We start from the raw sequence: 10,982 nt of genomic DNA, 5'->3' as shown, positions 1-10,982 counted from the left end.
GCGCGCCGCCCCTGCTCCGTACGCGTCGGCGCCCCCGCGGCGTACTGTGAATGCACATACGTACACACACACGTATACGTATACACGCAGTACACACACATACACACACATACACATACAACTTTTTTTACTAGTTGAATAATTAATATAACTAGTTTATTTTTAGTAAGAAAATAATCAAACTACTTTATTTAGGTATATATATATGAGATTTGAACTAGTTGAATAATTAATATAACTAGTTTATTTTTAGTAAGAAAATAATCGAACTACTTTATTTAGGTATATATATGAGATTTGAAATAGTTGAATAATTAATATAACTAGTTTATTTTTAGTAAGAAAATATTCAAACTAGTTTATTTAGGTATATGAGATTTGAACTAGTTGAATAATTAATATAACTAGTTTATTTTTAGTAAGAAAATTTAGGTATCTGAGATTTAATGATCTAATTAAAATATTATTTGTTAATGAGTTTTTCTGTTAAATTAATTTTTTATATATTTTTAGTTTATATAAATGTTAAATTAATGTCGAATGTTAGATGAATTAGATAGAAAAGTTAAAAATATAGTAATGTCAATTGTTAGAGATGAATATAGTTAGATATATTAATGTCAAATGTTAGATGAATATATATTTGAATTAGCTAGATATTAATTAATGTTAGATAGCAATAAGTGTTTAATGTTTCACCTATATGAACATAGGAAATGTCATCTGACGACGAAAAAGATTTCATTATGTGCGAACACTGTGAAGACCAGCGCGGCCTATGCGACAGAAATTTCCTTATTGATGCTAGGCGCTTCAGCATCAAGCTGGATGAGACATTCGAAGTGGATACAGTAAGTCACAACGGCAATTATTATTTGAATGCAAAACTTATGCTTTATTTGCTTCAACTTATAATTTTAAAGCATGACTTATGCTTCATTTGCTTCAACTTATAATTTTAAATTTTACTATTCTACTAGCGCATCCCCTGTCATGCAAGAATTTTTGTCTTGGATAAGATAAGTTTTAGTGCTATAGATGATATGGAGGTAAAGAGAGTTTACTTGAAGACCGAGCATGTGTATACTTTCAACGTCAAATTATATAATGGAGACACATACACCCATTTTGGATGCAAAACTTGGCAAGCACTATGCAAGGCTTATGCATTTGAGCCTGATATGGTTATCACCTTTGATATTCGTCCGGAAGATGATATTGAAGGTAATATAGACATTTGGGTCGATGTGCAAACGCCTCCAGTTCTACCATTATGTGAGTTTTTCTCAACCATGCATGCATATGTTTATGTGTTTGATACAGTTTATTCAAAAATAGGTGACAACTAATTTGTATTGTCAGCTTATTTTGATTCAAGCAAACATGTCCGGCGCTTGGTAGACAGGACCTACTACTGCCCCGGGGCTGAACTAAACTGCGAGGAGATAAGTCATTATGTTTTATGGCTTGAGGATCTTCATACTGTCAAGACAAATTTTCTTCCTAAACTTAGAAATGTTAGTACTCAAAACGTGCGACCAATAGTGATCGTATTGAACTACGGTCACATCTATAATCGAAAGATGGTAAGATTTTTACTATTTGTCCTTAGTGCATCTTTTGCATACATTATTTTTGAAGATAAACTTTCATTGCTAAGTATATTAATTACTATACGATGTTCTTCAACAGGGACTCCCCCATGACAGTTGTGCCTCAGTGGATCGAGACAAAAGGTTGCATGTCAATGGTTAGCTTACGACCAAGATTTCCTACATTGCACATGAGTGCATTCAGGATTTCTGAAAGCGAAGAATGCTTAATAGTGAAAGATTGGAGCAAAATTGTTAATGATCGCAGAGAAGTACTAGGGGGCAGCAAGGAGAAGCGCAACCCAAGATTAGGAGACAGATTCATCTGCATGCTTCAGTATGATGAATCAGGAGAGCTATACATGTTCTATGCTATTCTACCTGAGAGGGAGCAGCAATAGTGATTTAGCTAGTTCATGCTCTTAGTACTTGTCCTCTCTCATGTCCGTATTGTCCTGAACTTAATTAATCTCAAATAGTGATTTGCTTGTGAACGCTTATAATATCATGACCATGTTGAACTCGATGATATCTTTGCTTCTGTTACAAGTGGATGTTTCTTCTTTAAGCTAGCTACTGTTGGTGATGATTAGATAGCGGTAATGACTATGATGATTAAATAGTGGTAATTAATGACGACTACGATGATTTTTAGCTAGCTAGTATATATATATACTGTTGTTGGTGATGATATGATGCAAGAGTTTATTTATTTATTAATATGTGATGATGATGATGATGAGTTATTATATATATCATTTATGAAAGAAACCGCAAATTAGTTTGAACTGGATGGATCCTAGCTAAGTGATCAAGTATATATATATATACATGCCATATCCATATCCATATCAAGTATAACAACTCATTATAACGTAAAACAATCCTAAATTAAATTGATAACACAAATTTAAATGAAAAATAAAAAATAAAACAAAAAACCCATAAACATTTAGTACCGGTTGGTGTTACCAACTGGTACTAAAGGGCTCCCGGCCCCCGGAGCTGGCTTGTGCCACGTGGTTGCCCTTTAGCACCGGTTCGTGCTGAACCGGTATAAGGGGGGGGGGGGGCTTTAGTGCCTACACTTTAGCACCGGTTACGGAACCGGCACTAAAGGGCCTTACGAACCGGTGCTATTGCCCGGTTCTGCACTGGTGCCGGGTCCCCCTGGCCCACATGTCATCCTCTGTTTACACTTATGTGTACAGAGAGCTGGGTACCCATAGCATTTTGTTATTAATTTTCGAATTAGTAATAATTTTAGATTAGTGCTAAAACTTTATAAATTCGTATAAAATAATCCGTAACTCGGATGCAAATGTTTTCTATATGAAAGTTGCTCAGAAAAATCCAACGGATCCGAATACGCGGTCCGTTCATCTGTCACATGCCCCTAGCATGTTGAACATGGAACCGCCCCCCTCTTTTCATCTGTCCGAAAAATACCAAACGCCGGGAAAGCCTCTGCGGATGTTTTCCCTCTCCATCTCCAACATGTAGTACTGCGTTAGGTCACCCCTAGCACCGTGTTTTGCCATGTTATGAATTGTGATGCTATGTTTGCTTTATGTTTATTGTTTCTTCCCCCTCTTTTCTCTGGTAGACCCCGAGACCACTGCCGGTGCCACTGTGATCGTCTACGTCACCGACGACCCCTCCTTCTTGCCAGAGAAATCAGGCAAGCCCCCCCCCTTAATCACCAGATATCACCTACTCTTCTCTCTACTGCTTGCATTAGAGTAGTGTAGCATGTTACTGCTTTTCGTTAATCCTATCCTGATGCATAGCCTGTCTTTGTTGCTACAGTTATTGATACCTTATCTGCGATCCTAAATGCTTAGTATAGGATGCTAGTTTATCATTAGTGGCCCTACATTCTTGTCTGTCTACCATGCTATACTATCGGGTCGTGATCACTCGGGAGGTGATCACGGGTATAAACTTATACATATATGATACTTGTGGTGACTAAAGACGGGTCGGCCCGTAGAGTACCCGTGAGTGATTCATGGATTGGGTCCGAAAGGACGTTTGTCCTGACGGGCCTCTGAGTGGATCTTTGTGGCGGAGCGACAAGGTAGGTTGAGACCACCTAGGAGAGAGGTGGGCCTGGCCCTGGTCGGCGTCCGCGGTTGTTTCAAAATAACACGCTTAACGAGATCTAGGTATTTGATTTGAGTTTGGCCACTGGCGTATACGCACTAACCAACTACGCGGGAACAGTTATGGGCACTCGACGTCGTGGTATGAGCTGAAGCCATCGTGACATCACCGGCTGAGCGGCGCGCGCCGGGTTGGACTGGAACGCCTGCTCTTGTATAAGGGAGGTTAGGTCTACTCGCCGGCCGCGTACGCAACATGTAGGTGTGCAATGGGCGATGGGCCCAGACCCCTGCGCCATAGGATTTGGACCGGCGTGCTGCCTCTCTGTTGTGCCTAGGTAGGGCTGCGACGTGTTGATCTTCCTAGGCCGGGCATGACCCAGAAAAGTGTGTCCAGACAAAGGAGATCGAGCATGTTGGGAAATGTGGTGCACCCCTGCCGGGAAGTTGATCTATTCGAATAGCTGTGTCCCTCGGTAAAAGGACGACCCAGAGTTGTATCTTGACCTTATGACAACTAGAACTGGATACTTAATAAAACACACCCTTCCATGTGCCAGATACAACCGGTGATCGCTCTCTCACAGGGCGACGAGTGGAGGATCACCGGGTAGGGTTATGCTATGCGATGATACTTGGTGAACTTACCATCTACTCTCTTCTACATGCTGCAAGATGGAGGTTGCCAGAAACATAGTCTTCGATAGGACTAACTATCCCCCTCTTATTCCAGCATTCTGCAGTTCAGTCCACATATGCTACCCCTTTTTCCATTTGATACCAATGCATGCATATGTAGTGTAGCTCCTTGCTTGCGAGTACTTTGGATGAATACTCACGGTTGCTTTGCTCCCTCTTTTCCCCCTTTCTATACCCGATTGTTGCGACCAGAAGTTGGAGTCCAGGAGCAAGACGCCACCGTTGACGACAACCACTGGAGGTGCCTACTACTACGTGCAGGCCGCTGACGACGACCAGGAGTAGTTTAGGAGGATCCCAGGCAGGAGGCCTGCGCCTCTTTCGATTTGTATCCCAGTTTATGCTAGCCTTCTTAAGGCAAACTTGTTTAACCTATGTCTGTACTCAGATATTGTTGCTTCCGCTGACTCGTCTATGATCGAGCCCTCGAGGCCTCTGGCTTGTAATATGATGCTTGTATGACTTATTTTATTTGTAGAGTTGTGTTGTGATATCTTCCCGTGAGTTCCTGTTCTTGATCGTACACGTTTGCGTGTATGATTAGTGTATGATTGAATCGGGGGCGTCACAGTCTCCAGCCCGGCTTTTGGACTGTTTGGAAAGAAGGAACCATCATCCTTGTCGTGCAAGACAAGGAGGCCGGATCATCCTGGAATCCTCCACACTGGCCTTAGACCGACTAGGCTTATATAAATCTTGGATCCAGGCATCCTTTATAAGCCAGGGTCCAGGCTAGTTGATAGGCATCTTAACCTTCACACTTTGGCATACCTACAATCCTAAAGACCACACCTTTATTGTGTACATCCTATCCAATTAATAAAATAAGAGCATGCGTAGGGTTTCACCTCGAGAGCGAGGGTTTGAACATGGGTAATGTATTTTCTATTTTTCATCTGGCTTTTTCTGGCTAGTCTCGATACCCTCCAAAGGGTCTGCCGGAATCCAAACTGACAACGGCGCACCATGCACGGGTCGTTCTTCCCGGAACCGAGATCCACATGGGATTTGACATCAACCGTGTTGCCTTTCCTCTAGGTTAGATGTTTGCTTTCGGGAGATCCCCACGGGGCAGATCGAGCCGTCAACACCTATGAGTCATGCTAGGATCTCTTGTTTGGAATCCACCGAGGGTTCGAGAAGACCGAATTCCCGCGGACCTTCCACTGTTTTGCGCCACTTTGTGGGATTTCAAACGTCCGGACCGGTCCAACACACGTGCTGGTTTGCGCACGAATAGGTGATCAACGCTGGAGTTGCCCTAACTCATACCTAGGGGGTTTTGCCGACGTGATAGGACCAATGGTGTAGGGGAGGATTCCTGCATTTGGAAAGAGTCAAGAAACCACTGCGAAGCACGCATGGATGCATGCACCGGGGGTGGTGAAGCTGCCGGCCGACTGGACGGACATGATTGTTTATCAACCAAGTGGTGCATGTTGGTATTCACAGAATTTTTTTATGCATACATCAGCACACTCGCTAGACCAAGTGCGCTATATTTTTAACGTGCCCTCTTGTGCCACATTAAATAAAACACCTATAAAAATTGCTGAGTACTCTATAAAAATCTTGTGAAGCTACAGTGAGAGCCATATATATCTCGCAGTTTCTATGAAATTGCTGGGTCTTGTTCAAAGCACTGGACTGCGCGTGGGCAGGTCTGGACGATGAACCTCGTGGGTAACACGTAGGGGTGTGAAACGTCTGTACCAAATTTCTTTGTCCTTCCAGAAGCACGATCGTGGGAGCAGGTCTGAACAAAAAACACTCACTGTAGTACAGCGTAGGAGAGGATCGGTGATATGCGATCGATGATGCAAAATGGTGTTGTCCAACAACAAAATGGTGTTGTTCCAAACTTGAGAGATAATGACAAGCCGTGCGGCTTCTCACCAAACCCCGACTTTTTTTTATCGCACAAGCGTGTCCCTATCCCACACGGTCCGGGCCGTTCATGCATGCTTCCTTTCCGTGGAACGGAATGGGACGCCGGCGATGTTTACTTTGCTTCCTGGTGCTGTGTTGGTCAGTACCTTACCGTAACTCCGTAAGGGGTAGCAAAGTTGACAGACAGGTTTGAAACGTTCCAACCTAACTCGGCAGACGGCCATGACCCATGACATTCTCTCTGGTTCTCCACGGTATTTATACCCCACCAGCTCTGTCCCCGGTCCAACACACACAAGAGGAACTCACCAGCTCCACGAGCAGAGGAGCCGACACCCAACCCAGCACCAACGCGCTCCGAGCACACCAAGACAACATGCGTCCATCTCGGGACCTCCGGCTGTGCGTGCTCCTCCTCCTCTTCTCGGCCTCCATCCTCCTCCCGACAGCCAGAGCCCAGCAGGAAACCGAGGAGGAGGAGGAGTTCAGCTACTCGCTGGACGCGGAGAACGGGCCGGCGCACTGGGGCAAGATAAAGGAGGAGTGGTCTGCATGCGGCAAGGGCAACATGCAGTCGCCCATCGACCTCGCCAGCCCGCGTGTCTCACTCGTGCGCGGCCTCGGCTACCTCAACCACACCTATGTCCCCGCCAACGCCACCATCGTCAACCGCGGCCACGACATCATGCTCAAGTTCGAGCGCGACGCCGGGAGCGTGTCGATCGGCGGCACGCCCTACTTCCTCCGGCAGCTGCACTGGCACTCGCCCACCGAGCACAGCATCAACGGCCGCCGGTACGACATGGAGCTCCACATGTTCCACGAGAGCGCCGAGGGCAAGGCCGCCGTCATCGGCGTCTTCTACGAGATCGGCGCCCACGACGCCTTCCTGCACAAGGTAACTTTTGCTTCTCTCTTTTCTTTCTTGCTTTCTTTAGTTAACCAACCAACGAACCAGGCTTAAATAAGCTTGATTAACTAAAGCGAACACGCCGACATGGGACTTAACTTAATTATGCTTTACTAACACACCAACATGGTACCTCCCCTTGCAAAGCTGCAAGATGCAGTTAATAATGGGTATTGGCACGCCATGCATGGGGCTAACTCTAATCTTGTACTACGAACGCAGCTGGAGCCATACCTGGAGATGATAGCGGATCGGAAGGACAGGGAGGAGAAGATGGGGATGATGGACCCGAGGGGCGCCAGGGGAAAGGCCAGCGTGTACTACCACTACGTGGGCTCTCTCACCACCCCACCCTGCACAGAAGGGGTCATCTGGACCATCGTCAAGAGGGTACGTCCCGTTTCATTCATTCACCTTGCATGAACCACAACTACCAACATAACAAGCATCAGTAAAATATTTCATTTCTGGACCATATCACACATGATGACACACAACTTGCAACTGTCAAATAAAAGAATTCATTTCTGGAACTTAGCAGTTGGCATGGAGCTGCCAGTTCGATCTATATATAGATCCTTTCATTTGTTATTCATGAAGAATCTTCCCACCGGTTTCGTCTCTCTGTTCCACATTTGATTGATCAGAATTTGATCAGTGGAACGCACGCCAGCTAGATGCGTGCACAAGTCTTATTATACACTATGGTTGGTGAATGATGAGGGAATTCATATATATTGTTTCTGAAATTTATCTTTTTCTCTATCTGGTTCAATTTGCAGGTCCGCACCGTGTCGAGGCACCAGCTGGAGCTTCTCCGGGAGGCCGTCCACGATGTAAGTTTTTTTTTTCGGTTTCCCCAGACCCCAATCCTTTTTTCTGGACCTCCAATCTTTTTCTTGAAAGCGAAATCTTATTCCTCCTGGTGCATTAACCTCTTGTCTTTCAGCACTTTACGGTCTTTAAACTCGTGTCAGATGGTAGACCTTAACCGTGGACGTCTAGAAATTCAACAGCGACATGAAAGCCGCCTTTAATTTGGTTGATCTCGACCCATGGACTAGAAAAAAAATTGGACTGATTTTCCTTCAACCCTACATGCAGGACATGGAGAAGAACGCGAGGCCCCGTCAGGAGGTGAACAGCAGAGATATCAGCATGTTCCGGCCTTTTGAGCAGAATAAACATTGATTATTCGCTAGGGTCGATTATCCACTTAATTAGTTTGCTGTAACAGCTATTGTATATGTACATGGTTATACCAATTTTTGTAATTCTTTCTACTCATATTACCATATTAGATGCCTTGTGTCCGGTTACTGAATAATAAAGGAGCAAGTCCCGATCATGTCCATGCATGTGTGTTGGTGTTGTGATTTCGAGATATTTCGCGAATGATTGTTGGTGGGTACTACTCCATGACTCATCCAGCAGCCACTGCCATTATAAATGAAAGAGTCTGCTGCTGCTAGCCATCTGGTGTTGTCTCCTCGAAGAATTATGCCAGGAATAGTTTAGCTCAAGAAATTAAGGCCAAGTTCGAATATTCGTGAATGTTACCAACAAGATTTTTATTCCTGAATCCATTTGGCTATTGTTTTTCTAGGTATCCGGTCAAGTTGAGTGTGGCTCATAAAATAATAAAGATGGATGTCTACCTCGATACGCTAGTGGATTTCACTGGTACGATGATGATGCGAGATCAGACTTGTCCCGCATGTGCCATGGACACCGGCATGAATTTAGCAGTCAAATCTCGTGACAAAGAACATGAGCATCCAATGTAATTATTGCTGGCCCTTTTCAGAAGCAGGCGATCTGAAAACTGTTTGTGAATAGTGACCATTTTGGAGAATAATGGGGGGCTGGGGGTTGGTGAGCGGCCGAAATCAACGTTTTGACCTTATCAGGAAATCATAGCACAAAATGAACTCGACACAAGATTATTTCCCAATCTAACCTTTTTAGCAATGACATAGCCCGTAATGTTTCATCCCCACACAGAAACGCCAAGCCAGCTCGCGTTGCTGCCCTGGCCCCACCCACTAATGTGGCAGGCTCGTAAGTCGAAACGTTGAGCCAGATTGCGTTTTTAAAAACGCCAGGGGCTTTGGCGTTTCCGCTCTGGACAGCAACGCCAGGAGCTTTGGCGTTTCCATACTGGCATTTCCATGCTGTGTCGCCTGCTTGTAGCTTCAGTCTTTAGAGCAGCACGGCATGCATGCCACTAGTGGTGCTTGCCTGCCTGAATTGGCGGGTCGGTCAGACCACTGACCACTGCATGCACGATCGATGTGAGTATGAGAGACGACATGACAAGGCCATGCTACTGGTATGTTTAGCAACCAATAATGACTTGCTTTTGAACTGTTTCCGATTAATTAACCACCTGCTAGCAGCATGCGTGCATGCACCATGCATGTGGTGTGCTTAGCACTACGCGTAAGGAGACAGGGCCATGCATTTGCACGGCCCGCACATATGCATCTGGCTGTGTGATGATAATGTCACCGAAGAAATTCCTCCTGAATCGACTGGACGTCTCACTATATATCCACAGTAAGGGTTCCTTTGATTAAAAGGATTTGCATAGGAATTTTGGAGGATTAAAATCCTTAGGAAATTTTTCTATATTGGTTGTTTGATTCATAGGATAGGATTGAATCCTATAGAATTTTTTTCTAAGGAATTTTTTGTACTACTTCCCATAGGATTTCTAGCATCCAGTCAAACCTCTTTGAAAGAATCCTTCGTTTTTCCTGTGATGCAATCAAACAACCTAAAATCCTATAGGATTGAGATGAGCATGACATTTCAATCCTATGTTTTTCCTATTCCCATGTGTTTACAATCCTGCGAATCAAAGAGGCCCTAACAGTGAAGCTAGTGGCACCGAGTACGTAGTACTACGTACTATATCAAGTGCAGCAACGCCATGGCCTTTGGTGTTTTCAGCCTGGACAGAAACGCCAAAGCTATTGGCGTTTCCAGAAACACAATCTGGCTCCGCGTTTCGAACCTGCCTTGTCAGCGAGTGGGGCCATGGCAATACCGCGAGCTGGCTCAGCGTTTTATGTGGGGATGAAACGTTACGGGCTATGGCGTTGCTAAAAAAGGTCAGATTGTGAAATAATCTTGTGTCGAGTTCAAGCCTTCGAGAGGTATTCGACAAAGAGACCATATCTCCTCTTACTTGTTTTTGATTGCAGCGGAGGGCCTTTCGTGCCTTTTAAAATCCAGTTTTTAGTCATCAGTGCTAGGAGGAACCAAGGTGGCACCAACAGCTCCGGTTGTAAACCACCTTTTGTTTGCAGATGACAGCCTGCTGTTTTTCAAAGCCAGTGTTGAGGGAGCGATGCGGTGTCAAACCTATTGAATGCTTATTGTGGTGCTTCTGGCCAAAGAATGAATAATGATAAGTCCACTATCTTCTTCAGCAGAGGGTGTCCTCAAACAACCCGCGACAGTGTGAAACTTGTTGTTCAAGTCCATAGAGAATCTTTGAGTGAAAAATACTTGGGAATGGCAATAGATGCGGGGCACTCTAAGAATGGCACAATCAAATACCTTCGTGACCGTGTGTGGGAAAAGATCAATGGTTGGATGGAGAAGCTCTTATCTTCAGCAGGGAAGGAAATGCTCATAAAATCTGTTGCTCAGGCAATTCCATTTTACTCCTTGGCTTGCTTCCGCCTACCGAGAGGCTTGTGTGACAATATCACATCCATCATAAGGCAGTTCTGGTGGGGTAGCAAGCAAGGCAAAACGGAAACCAGCATGTGTATC

At 44.6% G+C, this 10,982-nt stretch overlaps 1 protein-coding gene across 1 annotated transcript; it reads left to right on the top strand.

Annotated features, from left to right (window-relative positions):
• Positions 1-6,590: 6,590 nt before the first annotated feature.
• On the top strand, positions 6,591-8,544 carry LOC119331603 (alpha carbonic anhydrase 7-like). Its single transcript, XM_037604765.1, has 4 exons — positions 6,591-7,184; positions 7,419-7,586; positions 7,979-8,032; positions 8,301-8,544. Exons 1-4 carry the CDS (start codon positions 6,663-6,665, stop codon positions 8,385-8,387), a joined length of 831 nt encoding a protein of 276 aa, XP_037460662.1. The 5' UTR covers positions 6,591-6,662; the 3' UTR covers positions 8,388-8,544.
• Positions 8,545-10,982: the final 2,438 nt, after the last annotated feature.

The sequence above is a fragment of the Triticum dicoccoides genome, chromosome 7A (assembly GCF_002162155.2).
Source record: "Triticum dicoccoides isolate Atlit2015 ecotype Zavitan chromosome 7A, WEW_v2.0, whole genome shotgun sequence".
Taxonomy (NCBI): domain Eukaryota; kingdom Viridiplantae; phylum Streptophyta; class Magnoliopsida; order Poales; family Poaceae; genus Triticum; species Triticum dicoccoides.
Note: the sequence above shows the minus strand (reverse complement) of the source record. Positions and strands in the feature narration are given on the sequence as shown.

Excerpts from the sequence above, each read along its gene's own strand:
- LOC119331603 (XM_037604765.1), top strand. The coding sequence starts at position 6,663 with ATGCGTCCATCTCGGGACCTCCGGCTGTGCGTGCTCCTCCTCCTCTTC. Across the intron at positions 7,587-7,978 it reads TCTGGACCATCGTCAAGAGG|GTCCGCACCGTGTCGAGGCA; the intron begins GTACGTCCCGTT and ends TTCAATTTGCAG. Across the intron at positions 8,033-8,300 it reads TCCGGGAGGCCGTCCACGAT|GACATGGAGAAGAACGCGAG; the intron begins GTAAGTTTTTTT and ends CCCTACATGCAG.